At 43.7% G+C, this 19,682-nt stretch overlaps 2 protein-coding genes across 2 annotated transcripts; one reads left to right on the top strand and one right to left on the bottom strand.

The window, feature by feature from the left end:
• Window positions 1-1,155: 1,155 nt before the first annotated feature.
• Window positions 1,156-3,159, bottom strand: LOC306939126 (alpha-actinin-1-like; the record flags this gene model as incomplete). Its single annotated transcript, XM_079523626.1, has 1 exon — window positions 1,156-3,159. The coding sequence occupies one exon, from the start codon at window positions 3,157-3,159 to the stop codon at window positions 1,156-1,158; it is 2,004 nt and encodes a 667-aa protein (XP_079379752.1).
• A 1,393-nt stretch (window positions 3,160-4,552) lies between these two features.
• On the top strand, window positions 4,553-14,829 carry ankra2 (ankyrin repeat, family A (RFXANK-like), 2). Its single transcript, XM_079524268.1, has 9 exons — window positions 4,553-4,650; window positions 6,088-7,041; window positions 7,694-7,852; window positions 8,476-8,541; window positions 9,326-9,423; window positions 9,935-10,060; window positions 11,393-11,459; window positions 12,635-12,715; window positions 14,047-14,829. The coding sequence occupies exons 2-9, from the start codon at window positions 6,777-6,779 to the stop codon at window positions 14,100-14,102; spliced, it is 918 nt and encodes a 305-aa protein (XP_079380394.1). The 5' UTR covers window positions 4,553-4,650; window positions 6,088-6,776; the 3' UTR covers window positions 14,103-14,829.
• Window positions 14,830-19,682: the final 4,853 nt, after the last annotated feature.

The following is a 19,682-nucleotide window of genomic DNA, read 5'->3' as shown; positions in this document are numbered from 1 at the left end:
CATCATGGTCAGTATCATGGTTACTATCATGGTCAGTATCATGATCCGTATCAGTATCATGGTCAGTAATAATGCCCGCATCATGGTCAGTATCATGTCAGCTTCATGGTCAGTATCAGCATCATGGTCAGTATCATTAGTGAAATTGCAGAAAAACCTCACTCATTACAGAAAGAGATTATGCTGTTGTTAGTCTGGATTCTCACCTTTGACCAATCCGGTGTGGTTGAACCCCCACCGGAATAGGACCCAGGATCACTGAATCACTCAAGCCTCTCCACCACGGCAAGGTCACAGCAAAAGGAGAGGATGTGGCCCTTAAAAGGACCGTTGTTTTAATTTGTTTTATTTTATTTCATATTTCTTCTGTGCAGTGTCTTGAGGGTTAGTTAGGTCTGGTCCATAGCGTAAGGAGTTCTCCCTAAACTTTCAGCTATTGCCCGCATACCGCCATATCACCGCCTCTCGACTTCAGAAAAAATAAAGAATACACTTTTGCTACTCACCAAACAAAGACGGCTTTAAGATGTTGAAAGCCTACTTTCCTTGGTGGGAACACGCTGACCCCCCCCCCCCCCCCCCCACCTCCCGTCTAAAATACACCTTTTGGCCAGGAAAGAAAATATTCCACCGGACTGAAAAATATTTGATTTACTCCGTTCAGCCCCCTACAGATGTGGTCAGTGGAATTTCTATTGACAAGATCTGTAGGGGTGCAGGGGAATAACTAAAACATTTTACCTATAGGGTGAAATATTACATTTTCTGGCCAAAAAGTGTATTTTACACGGAAGGTGGGGGGGGCCTAGAGTGTTCCCACCAAGAAGAGTAGACTTTCAACACAAGTGTTAAGGAGAGCCCGTTCTAAAGTTATGGATCTAGTGGAGGGCTAGTGGAACACAACGTTGTTAATGGTTCCATGGGGATTTGGGTGCTGGAATTCACAGGAGAGGTCAACAATCAAGGTTATTTATAGTTTTTATTCTATTTCTTTTTTTTACAATCTTTTATGTTTTTATTGTTTATTTATTCTTATTCTTATTCTTATTTTTATTCTTATTCTCATTCTTAATCATTTTCATCACAACACATTTGTTATCTTGTAACAAATGTGCCTGTGCCAAAAGGGACTGTGTCCCCCATTTGTTGCCAGGTTCAAAGGTCACTCACACCATACAGTGCGGTGGAGAAGGACATGTAGTCGAGGGCTCCGGGTATGGCATCAGGGCCAGTGTAAGGGGCCATGTGGGTGATGCAGTACTCTGCCCGTTCGGATGGTAACTCCTCACGCAGCTTGTCGGCTAGGATGTAATTCTTCTCTCCTGCCAGGACTTTGAAAGAGGCCATAACTTGTTCAGCAGTGTCGGTGTCGGCGGTTTCACGGGACATAAAGTCGATAAAGGCCTCGAAGGTGACCATACCAAGTCGGTTGACATTCACGTTGCTCATGGCTTCACCCGGTGAATCTTTGGCAATATCAACACCCAGGCTGATGAGGCAAGCCTTGAACTCATCTGCGCCCAGAGTGCCAGAGCGATCCCTGTCAAAGTGTTTGAAGGAACATTGGAACTCATTCATCTGCTCCTGGCTGATGCCCTTGGCATTCCGTGTCAGGATCTGGTTCTCAATCTCATTGATTGTGCGAGCGATGGTGGTGGTAAGCTGCTCCCAGCCCACACGGATGTGCTCCATAGTGTAGGTGGTGTGCATGTTGTCGAAGATGAGTGCTTCCTGGATGAGCTTGTGCTCTCCCTCTAGTTGGTCGATCTTTGGCTTGTAGTTAACAATGCTCTTTTCATACTGACGCAGGTGTTTCAGCTGGTCCTCCAGTGTGCCTTGCATCTCGATGGAGATACGGCCAATTTCTTCCATCTTGGTCTGGATCCAGGGTCTGATGTCATTGGCTTGCTTGGCAAACTGTTGACGCAGATGCTCATTGTTCTGCTGCTGGTCATGCGCATTGCTCAGGGCCTGGTCGCGCTGAGGCACTAGCTGTTCCACCTTCTCCCATTTGGTGTTTACATCCTGGATGTTGACGTTGGTATAGGGGTTGGTGCTAGCCATGGTTAACTGATGGGACTGGGCTGTCATGGTGATCTCATTCTGAATGCCTAGAATGGCCTTCCGTTCTTTGTCTGCATTTGTAAGAGAGGCTTTGAACTGCTCGTTGGTTGTGCTTACATTCTTGATCTCCTCTATAGTGTGCACAATGAAGAGACCCTGAAGTTCCTCCATAGCAACTTCCATCCAGTTATTAAACAGAGCTGCCCTTTTGGCAAAATCAAGGTACAATTTGTCAATGGTCTCCAGCAGCTTCTCGGTTTTCTGCAGAGTCTCATTACGTTTCAGGACTAGGGCTCCCAAAGCATCCCACTGTTCAGAGATCCTTTGGCAGTGAGCGCTCACAGTGGGAGAGTCATAGTAGTTCAGATCTTTCAAGTCCTGTGCGATGGTAGAGATCTTCTTCACACGGTCCTGGTGTGCGGCAAGGTCGCTCTGAAATGCCTCATGTTTCTTCAGCAAGACCTTGATCTCTGGCAGAGATGCTGTCTGGTAGTCCCGTTGCTGCAGCATGTCCTCCTTACCTTTGGTCCAGGCTTCATGAATGGCTGCTTTTTGGCGGAATTTCTCTGCCAGGTGGTCAAGTCTCTCCAGCCTGCGAATTGCACTCTTCAGCCATTCTTCATAGCCCTTTTCCGCTCCCTCCAGGTTTCCCCACGCATTGGAAATGTCCGACACCATTTTGCCCTCGGAGGGAATAAAGGCGGGCCTATTGCTGAGCCTCAGCTTGGTTTGCAGGGTGTTCAAGTTGATCTCTAGCTGACACTTCTCCTGCACTTTGGGTGGCTTGTGGAGGCGTCGGTAGTCCCTGAAGTCCTCCAACTTCTGTTGCATGGCCTGCATGGTGTTGTCTGGAACACGGTTTTTCAGCCAAGGGATGGTTTGACGGATCCACTCCAATAGATCACTGGCGAGCTTCTCATATCCCTTCATTAGCTGCTCATTCTCCTGGTTGACATTCAACACCTTGCAGATCCGGTTGCCGGCCGTCTCCGCCTTCTGTTTGCCCGAGAATGCGTGGTAGTAACACGACACGTACGTCATGATAGCCTTCTCATCTGGCCTCGCGGTACTGACAATATCTTCCGCATCCAACATCTTGGGGATGTCCAGGTATTTTTCTGCCACGGCAAAGGCAGTATTAAGGTTGTTTGTTGAATCATCCTTGTTCAGTTTATCATATTCAATGAGCTCTGGACGGTGCTGATGAATGAGGGCACAGAATGCCAGGCCATCCTTCCAGCTGATGTGAAAGTTCTGGACGCTGACGTTGTTGTAGGGAGCAGTCTTCTTCTGACACCACAGCAGCAGGCCCTCCTTGGCGGACCTCTCCTCGACGGAGATGTCTTGGATGGTGAAGCGGAGGATCATGGTCCACATCATGCCGAGAGTAAGCTTAACATTTCCATCCACAATCTCCTCCGCTCCGATGGAGACCAGCTTTACTCCTTTGCTGGCGATGAAGTCCAACGCTTTGTTGACGGTGGAGATCTTGTGGACTTGCATGCTGCCTTTCTCTGGTTTGGCCAGACGTTCGCCCGAGATGACTTCCAGCAGCGTGATGAGCTTCAGCCCATCCCGGAAGTCCTGCTCTATGTTCTCAATCTGCTTGCCTGCTTTCCTCAGGTGGGAGTTGCACCAAATTGTGAAGGTCTTCTTCTGCCCCTTCTCCCATGCTGGATCCAGAAGAAGCTCGCAGTCAAATGCTTGTTGCATGTAACCGTTATCCATGGCCATTGTTAGTGCGTCTTCTCTTCTCGGTTATCTCCCAGAAACAAAATTATTTCTTTACTACTGTTGAGTTTAAGCTCCTTTCTCTGAACTCACAGTGGCTCCAAACTCAACTATTCACTAGCCATCAGAATCTCAGATTTTTAAAGGGGGCCAGGTGTGATGTCACTGGTGACGTCAGCGACACTGTCTGATTTATTGACCAACTAGATAAAGTGTAGCCTGGCTAATAAACCACTCGTAATCCGCCGGCTGATTCGGTCTGGCTTATTAGCCCTCGGGGCACAGGTCTCCACCAGGGCAGGTCAGGTTGTGGCCTCCCGGTGGTGCTATAATAAGCCAATGTGAAAAGGGTGCCATTTCTTCTGATTTGAGGCATTTTGTTCCAAAAATGTGTTTTGCAAAAATCCACCTGTTGGTTGCGCTATAACAGGCCAATGTGAAAATGGTGGGATATGTTCCTCAGCCTAGTAGGAAAGTCAGTGAAAGATTTCACGAAAATTCCAATTCCAATCCTGCAAACTTTGAAAGCCAATGTTAGCCAATAATTAGGATGGAATATGAAATATCGGACAGATCCGTCTTGACCACAGATAAGTGTGTAACGATTTGCAGGATTTGTGGACAGAATCTGGAGAAGTAATATTAAAAACGTGTTTTTCAAAAGTCGGAGTGCAAAACATACTCTCTCCCCATGCCGTCGGCCTGGTGGAGACAATAGTATTAAACCCAATAAAAAAAAGAAAATAAATCCTAGCTGCGCATGCGTACATCGACCAAAACAAAGACCACAGACAGACAGCTGTGGTGGCACGGATATATCTTTAGATCTACATATAAACTGCAATGCCTTATCGGGTAATCATTTCCATCTGTTGTATAACATAGTAATGGTGTGTTGGCTGATTCTTCGTGGTTTAAGGAGGTTCAATTCGTTTCTTATAATATCTGCTAAATATAGCTAGCAATGTTGACACCACGCTAATGTAGCTAACAGCTTGCTAAGTGGTGGCATATCTATCCATAGTGGTTTTCAACCCTTTTCATATCAAGGACCATTATGTATTCAGCATTTGAGCCACGGACTACCATCTGATGACATTTAGCCTCTCAGACCCAAAACTAAAGAATATTCTGTTGACGTTGGATAAGATTATGTCCACAACATACTTGCAGTATTGATGTGGTGATCAAAATAACAATTCTCTAATTGTGTAGACTTCTTGTAAATTAAATAATGTAGATCTTTAAGTTAAATAAAGATCTATAATGGTCCATTTGGTTACAAACTCTCCAGCTGGGTACCGTACCTGGAACCCCTGGTGGTCCCACAGTGAAGGATTGGTTAGCATCTGACATAACTGTCAACCAATATAGAGTGTTAGCCTCGGATCAAGACTATCATGGGTGCATTTTATAGAGTCTGGCTTTATACTTTCATATCTATCATAGAGCAAATGTCAGAATCGATCAAAAATACTATCTATAATAGTCTTCATCCGAGGCTAATAAAGTGCATGCAAGAGGCAGTGGTTGTTTACTTTACCATCTCTAAATGACTTGTTCAGCTAACAAAAAACCTGCTTGTTTAGCTCACAAGATTATGCACAAATAAGGTAGCACTGGAATGACTGTGATATATTTATAGCTAGCACAACATTAATTGTAGATACAGGGATGCTCTGTCTTAGTTTGTAAACAAACACATGCAACTTCCTAATATTCTTATGATCATATAGTAACCGTGTACTGACTAGGCTATTAGTGTCTGTCGGCACATTCCCCATTACACGTTCCTATTTCTGCTTTAGGAGGGTTAACTTAAGTGTCTACAATCTGCTCTTTTGTTTTGTCTTATAAAGAGGCTTAAAGTGAGTGACGGTGGGGACAATAAATGTTGTTACGATAAACAACCGCTCATGATAATGTTATTTATCGTGGAGATTTACCTCCATCTTACCCTGGGATGAATTAGCTTTCAGTACTACTCACTCAGGTATGCTATTATTTCACACCACACAACTCAATTATTTGCCAAAAATAGCTGATCTACAAGCTCACAACGCCCCAGAATAGGGATGCTCCGGCCGGGGGTTCAAGACTTCAAGTGGTTAACAAAAGTGGCATTATAGTATTTTTTCCTTTTAAGATTTGTTTTGGGCTTTTCTGCCTTTATTGATAGATACAAGGCATCCCCCTTCAACGTCATTTTCATATTGTCCCATGATCCCATCCCTGCGTGTGAGACTGAACGACAGTAAAACCTGGCTCTTCTTGCTTGATTGTCTCTTATAGTGTCACGCTGACTCCAGTGCATCAGAGTGACGGATCGATCCAGCCATCATCGTCTCGACCCAGGCCCTGGCCCCAGTGAGAGGAACCAGGCCTCATCGTCTCGACCCAGGCCCTGGCCCCAGTGAGAGGAACCAGGCCTCATCGTCTCGACCCAGGCCCTGGCCCCAGTGAGAGGAACCAGGCCTCAGCGTCTCGACCCAGGCCCTGGCCCCAGTGAGAGGAACCAGGCCTCAGCATCTCGACCCAGGCCCTGGCCCCAGTGAGAGGAACCAGGCCTCATCGTCTCGACCCAGGCCCTGGCCCCAGTGAGAGGAACCAGGCCTCATCGTCTCGACCCAGGCCCTGGCCCCAGTGAGAGGAACCAAGCCTCATCGTCTCGACCCAGGCCCTGGCCCCAGTGAGAGGAACCAGGCCTCAGCGTCTAGACCCAGGCCCTGGCCCCAGTGAGAGGAACCAGGCCTCAGCGTCTAGACCCAGGCCCTGGCCCCAGTGAGAGGAACCAGGCCTCAGCGTCTAGACCCAGGCCCTGGCCCCAGTGAGAGGAACCAGGCCTCAGCGTCTCGACCCAGGCCCTGGCCCCAGTGAGAGGAACCAGGCCTCAGCGTCTAGACCCAGGCCCTGGCCCCAGTGAGAGGAACCAGGCCTCAGCGTCTCGACCCAGGCCCTGGCCCCAGTGAGAGGAACCAGCGATGGACAGTGAGAGGACGCCAGAGGACATGGAGGGCATCTGCGTGCTGCCAGACCTCACCACCATCAAGACGGAGTTGGTGGGCGCCGGTCCGGACGACCCCGGCGGCGTGCAGAACGTGGCCATGGGCATCAAGTTCATCCTGCCCAACCGCTTCGACATGAACGTGTGCTCCCGCTTCGTCAAGTCGCTCAACGAGGAGGAGAGCAAGAACATCCAGGACCAGGTCAACTCGGATCTGGAGGTGGCTTCTGTCCTGTTCAAAGGTAACCTCGCGTCACCAGGCTTTTCACCTCGGAGGAAAGCCTGGTCTGTGTTACAAAATTACCGTGTGAACCGGTTGGGAGCGTGTGATGATATCGCTACGTCATGTTGTAGTCATTGTTTTGTAGTCATCATCAGGCCGGAACCATCAATCTGGAACTTCCTTTCCCTCAGACCTCAAAGAATAACAATAAAAGCGTGCCTCGTTCTCTCATAGTCTGCGTCTTTTATTGGGAATAATCAGTTTGAGGGAAAATCTGTGTAAAATTGTGTTGCAGATTAAACTTTTCCATAGATGGCTTCATAGACTTGTTTGACAGCACTATCATGTGTTGTTGGGTTCATGTTGGTGTGTATTTTCAATGACTTTTCTTGTGACCACCGTGCTCTGACTTCTGGTGCCTTCTCCATCTCCACTCAAAATAACGTGAAAAACGGAGGTGATGGATTGCACACAGTGGCAAGCGTACATATAAATTATTTGTATTTTCTACATAGCAGAGACAGACATTTCGGCTATCCAGTCTTGATGAAGGCTGGATAGCCGAAACGTAGAGAATCGAGAGATCCCACATGTCTTTACATTCACAAAATAAATAAAAGAAATGCTGAAACTAATGCTACTTCTTCCACTTTATCCTTTTCTCCTCCCAGCGGAGTGCAACATCCAGACCTCCCCGTCGCCAGGAATCCAAGTGCGCCACGTTTACACTCCGTCCACCACCAAACACTTCAGCCCCATCAAACAGTCCACCACGCTCACCAACAAGCACCGAGGCAACGAGGTCTCCTCCACACCCCTGCTGGTGCACTGTAAGTAGAGAGAGACCCATAGCTTTGTTTTCCTGCCCGATAACGTCATTCCGATACCCATAACTTGAGTATCCGTCAAGGTTCAAGGTTGTACTTTATTGTTACATCTTGTGTACAGGTACATAAGAGTAAAACTTATTTTTGTTTGGCTTCCTTCCAGACAATGCAGCAGCATATACTGTATATAACATGACATCAAACCGCAAACAATATACCAAGTCAGAAAATAATCGAGGACAGTGGTTCTCAAAATGGGGTCCATTTGTTCGCTGTAAATATCTCAAAATATTTAGTTCCAGACCCCCAGAAGCAAAGATTAAACAAAAAAAAGTTTGCTTTATAATTTGTATCCCCCCCCCCCAAAAAAAAAATAGCACTACAAGCTCATGGCCAAAGTATAAAATGACACGGATGCTTTCCCAGTTTTAATGTGTTAAAAGGTTAGCGATAGCAGCTTTAACTATTAAAACCATTATAATCTGTATTATAACCATATACAGATTTTGTTTGCATACAAGATTTTGTGTGTAGTGTTTGATGTTGTATAATGACTCTGTACTTCTGTAGTGAGACCATGCAATAAATACATTAACTCTTACATTCACCTCTTCTCATCTTCTCAGCCCTGTCTATTCATCAGCTGGCAGCCCAGGGGGAAATGGTGTTCCTGGCCAGTAGGATTGAACAAGGTAAACTGCTATTTGTTGTCATGAAGAAAGCACACTTCCAAAAGGATAGGGACTAGGTATGAGTTGAGAGGGGAACTCAATTTAAAACCGGTAGTGCTGTTACTACCGGGGCGGCGGTGGCTCAGGGGTAGAGTGACCGGATGGATACCGCAAGGTTCCCAGTTCGTACCCGGGCTCCCCCAGAGTTGGTGTCGAAGTGTCCTTGAGCAAGACACTGAACCCCTAATTGATCCCGATGTGCAGGTTGGTGCCTTGCATGGTTTCCTCCAGAATCGGTGTGTGTGTGAATGGGTGAATGAATCTATGTAAAGTCCTTGTATAAAGGCACTATATAAATGCACCATTTACTGTTAGTTAGTAGTACTACTTTGAAAAGTATGGGTATTTCTGTTTGTGGTCTGAAGCTGTGGAATGGTTTGCCTGAGATGGTTGAACAGAGTATAAATGTAATGCAATAAAAAGTTCCAACGAGTGATTGATGGATGTATTGATCAAATGTTGGATTGACAGATTAAGGTTCTACTTATGTGTGCATTATGGATTTATGTTTGTTTCGTATGTTTGTTTATGTACACAATTCTTCTTTCTTGTTGAAAAGTAACACTATGTAAAAAGCATAATAAGCTCCAAGCTTCTGCCTATACCTTTTCGATCAAGCTAAAATAAAATGCTTTTTGTAATGTTTTCACTGTGCATTGTTCAAAGAGTGTCGACATATTACCATTAAAGGTGTGTTTGGAAACCACATGCAAAGTTGTGATTGTGTTTCGTCTTCTACGAACAGAGACAGTGATCAACCTTCAGGACGAGGAAGGCTTCACGCCCCTCATGTGGGCAGCTGCACACGGACAAATAGCCGTGGTGGAATTCCTACTTCAAAATGTGAGAGTACCAGCTTTGTTCTCTGGGCTATATTGTCTTATTCACTTACCAATATTATCCCATTCAGGACGAGAACCCCTGTTGGTGTTTTAAGCATTATGTTATGCTTTTATCTATTGAAAAATAGCACATCTACAAGCTCATAGCGCGGCACCGAGTGGCGCGCTATGAGCTTGTAGATCTGCCATTTTTGAAAAATCGTGAAAATGTGGTGCAAAGCTTTGAATATATATTATTTCAGAATTTAACTTTAATCATATTTTGAGATTGGGGTCCGGGGCCAATTACATATAATTCTGGGGCTAGCCTGTCCTTGACATGAAAATGTTTGAGAATGACATGGGACATAGAAACATGGGTTTTTCAGAAAACTACCAGGATTTAGAAGACATTTGTAGAATCGTCCTCGGGTCTAAATGGGTTATTATTATAAGACATATTTAAAACGTGTTTTACTATGGCATTCCAAAAAATAATCTGCTTAAAACCTTTCCCCCTACTGTATGTTTAGGCTGCTGACCCAAACCTCCTGGCCAAAGGCAGGGAGAGTGCCTTGTCGCTGGCCTGCAGTAAGGGTTACACTGACATAGTGAAGATGCTCATTGACTGTGGAGTCGACGTCAATGAATATGACTGGGTAAGTTAGTTTCGCGGCTGCCTGTCCTCTGTTGGTCCTAGTTGAACATCCACAATCACAAACTATGCAAGTCGTACGGAGCCCCCACTGCCCTGGCTATATACAGTAGAGTACAGTTTGTCCCTTCCCGATACATATAACTTGCATAGCTACTGAGTACCGATCCGATACAAGTGTGTACTGAAAATAAATAAATCAAATAAACCTAAGCCAGTGGTTCTCGAAGTGGGGTCCAGGGACTCAGTGTTCTTTGAGGGGGCTCCAGATGGAGACAAAAAGAGGATCCCATGCGCAGATGGACCCTAGTGCTCTACTCCCTACTGGTTCCATTTCTCCAAAAAAAACTCCCCGAATTGTGTACAGCTACAAGTTAGTCAAATAATAATGTAAATAGTACAGTAAAGGTGGTTGCACACTGGACGCGTTTTTCGGAAAACCGATGGAGAAACGCGGCTAAAAATCTGAAAAACGCGCTCTGTGTGCAGGGACCTTTTAGAGTATAAAACAAAATAATTGATTACGATGTATCGGTCGCTTTTTTATCGGAACAACTCTACTATACAGATCCTATAGTCAGCAGGGGCCGTAACCGTGGCAACATAGCCCGCGGCCGCGCAATGCGTGGTACCTCCGAAACTACGCTGCTAACAGTATGACAGAGTTGACAAAAATGTTAATAAACAGCTTTAACCCATTTTGTGGCGGGAACTCCTTTTGGTGTTTTAAGCATTGTTATACTTTAGCTATTGAAAAATAGCAGATCTACAAGCTCATAGCGCGGCACCGAGTGCTGCGCTATGAGCTTGTAGGTCTGCTATTTTGGGAAAATGTGGCGCAAATCTTTGAATATATATTCTTTCAGAGCGAACGTTATTAACTCAAATCTTTGCTTCTAGGGGGTCACTGGAACAACTTATTTTCAGATGGGGGTCGGCGGCCAATTTCATATAATTTCTGGGGTCCTTGACATGAAATATGGAGAACCACTGATATAGAAATATGAGTCTTTTCAGAAAATTGTCATGATTTAGAAGACATTTTCTTAATTTCGACGTTAGGCCTAAATGGGTTAATGTGGGGAAAGAAAAATAGGCTCTGTCACTGTCTTTTCTTGATTTAAAAAAAAAAAGTGGGTTGCCAGTGCACCTTTCCTCGACCCCACTTTGGGTCGCGACCCGCAGCTTGAGAACCGCTGCATTAGGTCATACATGCACAGTGTGAAACATTATAGATATCGTGTAACATTGATATTGTACGGTAATTGTCACTGAAGCAGTCTGTGTGTGAGTTTCACTGTGTGGTGGTGACCCCGTCACTCTCTCTGGCTTCCAGAATGGAGGCGCCCCTATCCTGTATGCTGTCCATGGGAATCACGTACGCTGTGTGGAAATCCTCTTAGGTGAGAACTAACCGTCATGGAGGAAGTACTCTGAACTCACATCATGCTTTACTTAAAGTAAAAGTATCAACACTGCAATGTAGAAATTCTCTGTTACAAGTAGAAGTCCCGTATTCAAAATGTACTTGAGTAAAAGTACTAAAGTATTGTGCAGAAAGTTCAAAAAAATAGTTTGAAAATGGCAGATCTATAAGCTCACAATAGAAAAAAATATATATATAGGGCTGAAGTGGTTTTGTGTGTTTTGTAATAATAATAATCAAAATCTACAAAGTAACTAGTAACTAAAGGTTTCGTATTATTGTAGTGAAGTAAAAGTACAAACTATTTTCCTCTGAGATGTAGGTCAAAAATAAATAAAAGTATTGAAAATTGTATATACTGAAGAAAGTAAAAAATAAAACAAAATTGTTCTTAAATTAAAATGTGTAACTGTGACAGCCCTAATGGCAGCCATACAGTGTCTGCTTTGATTAGTCAATCCCAAGCCTCAGACCAAGTGTTGTCACTGTCGGGCAGAAAGGGAACAGAGTGGCATTTCGACGCGCCTCCATTTCCTGAAGAGTTCATATTTTGGACATACAGTAGCAGAGATGTCAAACAGCAGAGATATGCTGCTGTCACGTAATGTCTGGACAGTAACAGCCACGTTACCACATTGAGACGCAAAGTGAGCTACAGATGATGTGACACGTGTGACTCACTTGGTGCAGCAAAGGCTTAACATTTGGTTCCATCTGGAGATGGGTGGGTGAACAGACACTGGCCTTGTGGTTAGAGTGTCCGCTGGGAGGTTGGGGTTCGATCCCTGGCCGGGTCATATCAAAGACTGTAAAAATGGGACCCAATGCCTCCCTGGCTTGGCACTCAGCATCAAGGGTTGGATTGGGGGGTCAAATTAACTAATCAAATGATTCCCGAGCACGGCACGGCTGCAGCTCACCGTTCCTTGGCTGCGTCTCACCGCTCCAAGAGATGGGTCAAATGCAGAGAACAAATTTCACTGTGGTAACGTGTGTGACAAAATAGTACGACTTTGACTTTGACTTGATGTAGTATTATTAATAAAGTTAACCATGATGGGTTTACTTTCAGACAGTGTTTGTTTTTTAATGTGACCATATGAATCTGTGCACTAATTAATTGGGTATTAATGGCATTATTCTGGCTTGCAGAAAGTGGCGCTGACCCCACCATTGAATCTGATTCTGGATTCAATGCCATGGACATGGCTGTAGCTATGGGCCATCGGAATGGTATGTATGTTCACTTAGAGGTCTGTAGTACGTAGGCCCACCTTCTTTTCCCCTCTACACCAAATACACTACCTTGAAAATATCCAATATGCAAGGTCAGTTCAGGATACCAATTGTATCCAATCAGAAGTGAGAAAAACCCCACTAAGATGATTTATCGGCTTCAAATGTATAGTTTTCCAGTTTAAATTCTGTCTGTGTTTTACCATTAAATCCGGGAAAGCATCTTTGTCATTTTAGATTTGAGCTAAAAAGCATTATTTTATACTTTAGCTCTTCAAAAATACCAGATCTACAAGCTCGTAGTGTGGCATAAGGTGACCCGCTATCAGCTTGTATATCGTGACAATTCACAAATGATGGCAATTTGTCCAAATCTTTGAATATATATTCTTTTAAAGTGAAACATTTTTACTCACATCTTTCCAAATTCCTTCTGGGCGTTCCTGGAACAACATATTTTGAGATGGGGCCTTCAGGTCTTAATACTTTATCCTGTATGGTATTAGAGTTCTCTCTGTGGGACTCCCTTTTTTGCTGAGCCTGGGAGTCGCTGGGCGCTTATGGGGCGCTTCTTTATATAGAACTATGGACTAGACCGCGACGGAGGCCATCTAAAGCGAACTTGAGCCACGCGAGACACCACCGAGCAAGCTAAAGCGAGCGAGTTACCGTGTCGAACGTTGCAAAGTTTGCTTAGCCGATTCAGGGCCGTTCGAGTTGCGACCCGATAGGCAGAGAATAGTAAACAATGTTTTGGCGAGAGCTACTAGTAGTTAGCCTGGTGGAACCACTCCCCCTGCTGGACAACATTTGCATTCTGCCAGAGATACTCCGGACCAAATTCTGGTCGGAATGATAGGCGGCCGAATGCGGCCGCTAGAGGCGGGATCAACGCGATACTGATGACGTATTGAAGCTGTGCCACAGCGCAAATGTAAACACAACCTAACAAGACTACAACTCAAAATTATTATGGAGATATCAGATTGTTGTCCCGCTGCTTCGGGTTCATCGTTTCTACTTGAGAGAGACCAGATGCAGGCAGGAGGAGGGAACTGGTGAACTCAACACTGCCACAATCTGGCAGAGTCAGGTTAAGTAGTAGCAGCCGGCGCTGTAAAACAAGCGTCCCATCAGCAGGGCAGCCACGCCGCCCATCGACTCCCAGGCTCCGCAAATAAGGGAGTCCCTTCTCTCTGTAATCAACTAAGCCATTGATGTGAGCTGTCTGTCTGTCTGTCTGTCTGTCTGTCTGTCTGTCTGTCTGTCTGTCTGTCTGTCTGTCTGTCTGTCTGTCTGTCTGTCTGTCTGTCTGTCTGTCTGTGTAGTCCAACAGGTGATGGAGGCACACTTACTCAAGCTGCTGATGGGGATCAGAGAATGACCAAGGGGGGTCCCCCCCCCCCCTACTCCCCTGCTGATTATTTTGGGTGGTCAAGACTGAAAAGTTTTAGAAACACTGAAGTAAGGCATTGTGTGCACACGACACAAAAGATCAAAGGTGAATGAAGTTAGTGGGTTCTTTTTTTAATGTCAAATATGATTATTATTATTATTGTTATACACATGATGCAGACTGCACCAGCCATTTTATTCTTGTTCTTTCTTGAATCTGACAGACTGCAGTAAGTTATAGTCACACTATTGTATAAGCTGTCAACGTGAGAGGTCAAGGGATCAGTTGTGCCATGTAATAGTACATCAGTGTTTGTTCATATAGCTGTGTTAACCTTGAAGGTGCGTTCAGACTTGAATTTAAATATTCGCCTTGGTTCGTCCCGTTTGTGCTGCGCCAGGTCGCGCCGCGCCCGTTTGCGGCGCTCGCGCAACTTCTGGTCTTTGCATTGACTTGTATGTAATCGTGCCGCTCTAACCATCCACGTCTCTGAACGTACCTTTAGTACAATTTAGTAAGACTTTCATAATGTTAATGTGGTGCTATTTTCCTTTGTGTGTAAGATTTTGTGCTTTTTTCCCCTGTGGTAATTATCATTTACAACAATATAAGTTATTGCCTTTGTGTACAAATGTTTAATTTATGTTACGTTTATGGTAGGCCTAAAAGGCTCATCCAAGTGAAATTGCCTGACAATTAAAACTCATCATTTGGATTTGGTCTCTTATAGAATTATTATTATTTATTGTTTTAACAATAACTTAACTGCATTCCATTAATTAATGTATATGCTTGATCCTAAGCCACAGAAACGATTTAAACAGTATTTAAACAGTAGGCCTATAGACAATTTTCAGGAAAAAGTAGCACATTTCAATGAGAACTTTAACTGGTGTAAAGGGGTGGAAAAGTGAGATTAACCTTACTCGTCTATTCATCAAAGCAAACACTTAATGCCAGAGTAGCAGTCGGGGAACATTTGGTGACCCTCAGTCCTGTCAAGTCTTCTCAACACCCCTGGGATTCCACTTTAATTTAGTTCGCCTCATTCTTTGGAGGCCTCGTCAAAGACAAAGTTCAACACAGAGATCTGTAGTAGTGTTAATCCGGTACGGAGGGCCCTCTGCTAACACACACACACACACACACACACACACACACACACACACACACACACACACACACAGTGTGCCTGCATGTCATCATGACACCCAGAGGAACAGTGCTCATAAAGTGGACGTGTTTATGTGAAACGTGATAGCAGGTGTAAAACTATCCCCACCTCCCTCCATGCTCATCTCATCAGCTATAAGGCAAGCCTTACAAAAACCGCTGGCATGGAGAAGATCAAAGAATATGGGCCACAATAGCTCTCAAAGAAATCTGTCATTCGCACACATTTGGCTCAAAGTGTTGAGCATTGAAATGGAAACAATTCAAAAGGTCTGAATGTACATATTTCACTAGTGAGGGTATAACACGACAGAAACCTTGTATGTCCATATGTTTTAGATGTGTTGTAGTAAATATACGCCCTCCTACGTCGTTATAATAGTGTCACAAACATCGGCCAAAATAGCCAAATCTACAAGCTCACAACGCATCGTGATGTGATGAGGGGTGAGCTTGTAGATCAGCTATTTTTGACATGTTAGTTAGTGAAAGTTGACTGGCAATTAAGTCTGTCTGTGGGTTTTATAAATATTGAACCAATAAAAAGTATTAACAAGAGCTTGTGTGACTAAAGGAACACAGGTTATTTATTAACCCATTTTGGGCGGGAACCCCTTTTGGTGTTTTAAGCATTATGTTATACTTTAGCTATTGAAAAATAGCAGATCTACAAGCACCAAGTGCCGCGCTACGAGCTTGTAGATCTTGCTATTTTTTTTAAAATCGTGAACGTTTTTAACTCAAATATTTGCTTCTGGGAGGTCAATGGAACAACATATTTTCAAATGAGGGTCGGCGGCCAAATGCAGATAATTTTTGGGGTCCTTCACATGAAAAAGGTTGAGCACCACTGACACAGAAACATAGGTTTTTCAGAAAACTGTCAGGATTTAGAAGGCATTTTTTAAATTTCGACGTCAGGCCTAAATGGGTTAAGTAACAGTTAAGTAAACAGTATAAGTAACAGTTTTTGGACATACAAGGTTTCCACACCCGTCAACCACGATAAAATAAACGTATCTCAAACAATAGCGTGATGGCATTGGCAGTTGTTAACCCCGTGTCATCCCGCCGAATACATATGAAATCGTTTGTTACATTAGCAAAGTCTTGGAAAGGGGAGAGCCCTGAGAGAACAGCTTGGGGGTAATGGCAACCTCATGTGTTTGCTTCATTTTCTCCACAAGGAAAGCAAACGGGGTTCTGAGAAGTCATAAACAACGAGCACCACGTTTCAAACACCCAGTGATGTACAGCAACTAAGTACATTTACTCAACGTATTCTGTACAATATTGATTCTTTTAAGCTTTACTGTCTGGAGTATTACTTCTAACTCCACTACATCTCAGAGGCAAATATTGTACTTTTTACTCCACTACAATTATTTGAAAACTTAGTTACTTTGTAGATTTTGATTATTATTACAAAACTTACATTACCCACTTCGGCCGTTTGAAAATAGCAGATCTACAGGCTCACAATGCGTTGCGATGTGACGCATTGTGAACTTGTAGATCGGCTATTTTCAAAATTATGTTTTATACAAATATAGGGCATTCTGCATAATGAAGTATACGTTCTACTTTTGGTACTTTAAGTACATTTTGATACTTACACTTTTACTCCCACTTTTACTTTTGTATTTCTACATTGCAGTACTTGATAGTACTATCAAGTACTTCAATACTTCAATACTTGAAGTACATGAAGTACTACTTTTTTCCACCACTGTCAAACACCCAACTCAGCACGACCTCATCTTCATAACTGATGGATTCATCTTTGCATGGACCCTCTTTAGAACCCAAAAGAAAACAAACCTGACAAGGAAAATGTATATACAATTCCGGGATGTAGGCTCGCTGAAGTTTAAACTTTACACGTCCATAATCACAGTATAACCACAGGACACACGGACATGAAAGTATAATGATTATGTATCTGTGATTTGTGAAACAGTTTGAAAGGAGCCCCCACACTCTTGTTTCCTAAACAATTTGCACAATATGTAAAAATGATGATGATGATTTGGTGTTATAATGCTAAACACGTGTTCCCGCTCTCCTAGACGTACAATATGTAGAATTATCATGTTAGGGTATTAATCATTCTATGAACCTATGTTCTTGCTGTTCACCATTCAGCCGACCAGTTGAGGAAATCACAGAATGAGGTTTAAAGCTTAGCTTTTGCCTTGCATTTGGGTTTATTGGAAGACGCTTTTGAAAAATGCTACTGCTAGTTTGACCAATTAAAATACTTAATATTAAAGGAGTATAGTTCAACCCCCAAAAATATATTTTTTGAGTGTTGAATTCATGGTGATTTTTGTCGCATTCCTGAGCCAATAATGTGATGACCGATGACCCCGGTCATCACATTATTGGCTCAGGCTGTGATGGTTCAAGTCACACCTTGTCTCATCAAGTCTCCTCATGAGGGCTCAAAGCTCCATTGTACTGGAAGTCTGGGACTGGGACAGACATCTCATTCTCCAAACTGTGGCACACCAAAAGGCTGTTGGAAGGGACACACGTCATAATTAGGACTGTCACGATTAATTGTCACACCAATAAGCCTAAAGGCTTCGTAATGAAAAAGTGCACAGGGCAGATATGACAGATAACTGAAATATGCCAAGACATTTCTGACATTTTTGGCAGTTGGTGGGCAGAGCCATTGTGGGTGGGCGGCCACGCCTCGACATGAGCGGACATCATGCGTGAATGTTGGATTTGACTGTTATGAAATCTCTCCCTGGAAGCTGTCTCCACCCAGGGGTGTTCTGATCATTCAGCAATCAGCACCCAGCAGGGCTTCAATCTCAATCAGCCAACATCTGAAACAAATGAATGGACAACACAATGACAATTAATGTTGGAGGCTGGAGCCAAATTGCACTTCTGTTTATTTAAATGAACTAGTCCAGACCATATCCGTGCAGGGTTCTGACATGCCCAAAGTATGTTTTTGTTTTCTACTCTGATTGATTAATAAATGGGGGTCCGACGTGGCCTAATGCAAATCAAACTGGGGTTCCTTGGAATTCAGCAAATCACACCCGTGTGAACTGAGTGGTGTAAGGTCTTATATAGCCTGATCAGCTGTGGTCTGACGTAATGTCTGACGTAATGAAATCACACCCGGGTGAACTGGGTGACCGTAGCAACCATGCTCATTTTTTCTGCACAGACAGACAGACAGACAGACAGACAGACAGACAGACAGACTAACAAAGCCAGTTGTAGGAGTGGTTTACACCACTCAAAAATAAGGTTCAGAATCACTGCCATGGTCCCTGGCTGGCATATCTTTTCAACTGGGGATCTGTGGGCTAACATGTATCCATTTGGGGGTTCTAGTCCTTGACATGAACGAGTTTGAGGCAAGGATTGTTTTCCTCTGCATTTTCCAACCAAATGCAACTTCAACTGTGTAGTCAGTCACATCACAGGTTTGTTTTACAGAAGTACTGGAATTCTTTGATGTGCAAGCTCCCATTTTCACTTTTCAAGAAAGGGGGGAAAATAGAGATGTTTTGAAAAGAGGGAAGCACGCACAACTCCACTGTCACATTGCACATTCTCTTGGAACATTTTACCGGGTGCACGGTCAGGAAACACTTTTAGAAGAAGGAGAATACCAGCACTCACAGAGTCCTTTAAGGCACTTTATTGTTTCATTTTTAACAGGGAAAGGTAAGCTGCAAGCAGCAACACAACAAACGCGTTTCGGCCAAGGGCCTTCGTCAGCGTTGAAAATAGAGATGAACAGAAAATAAGGAAAACAGATAAGCCTATGTGACATATTCATGACCATGTGTAGAGTAAAATAGGCTACAAACATGAATTGCATGATTAAAAACAAATGGCAATGGAATTACCATTGTTGTCATACAGTATATCGGCTGTGCATATGCTTTAATAACATATTTGCAGGCCTGCAAATATTTAACACTTCACAGGCTTCAAAGTTGTAATCCTATCGAAGTGGAAGTTGGATGTTGCAATGCTTCGACACCAACTTAACCCATTCTGTACGGGAACCCCTTTTGGTGCTTTAAGCATTATGTTATACTTTAGCTATTGAAAAATAGCAGATCTACAAGCTCATAGTGCGGCGGCACTCTGTGCCGCACTATGAGCTTGTAGATCTGCTATTTTTGAAAAATCTTGAAAATGTGGAGTAAAAATATATATTCTTTCAGAGCGAACTCAAATCTTTGCTTCTAAGGGGGTCCCTGATATGAAATATTGACCACCACTGATATAGAAACATATGGGTATCTCAGAAAACTGTCAGGATTTAGAAGACATTTTCAAAATGTCGAAGTCAGGTCTAAATGGGTTAACACTTGTTTATGGGATTATGGTCATGGATTATGGCCATGGCTA

Source organism: Electrona antarctica, assembly GCF_951216825.1.
Source record: "Electrona antarctica genome assembly, chromosome: 16".
NCBI lineage: Eukaryota > Metazoa > Chordata > Actinopteri > Myctophiformes > Myctophidae > Electrona > Electrona antarctica.
This window is presented reverse-complemented; position numbering and strand designations above follow the sequence as displayed.

Coding starts and splice junctions, on each gene's coding strand:
- ankra2 (XM_079524268.1), top strand. CDS start 6,777: ATGGACAGTGAGAGGACGCCAGAGGACATGGAGGGCATCTGCGTGCTG. Junction 7,042..7,693: donor GGCTTCTGTCCTGTTCAAAG/GTAACCTCGCGT, acceptor TTCTCCTCCCAG/CGGAGTGCAACATCCAGACC. Junction 7,853..8,475: donor CACACCCCTGCTGGTGCACT/GTAAGTAGAGAG, acceptor TCATCTTCTCAG/CCCTGTCTATTCATCAGCTG.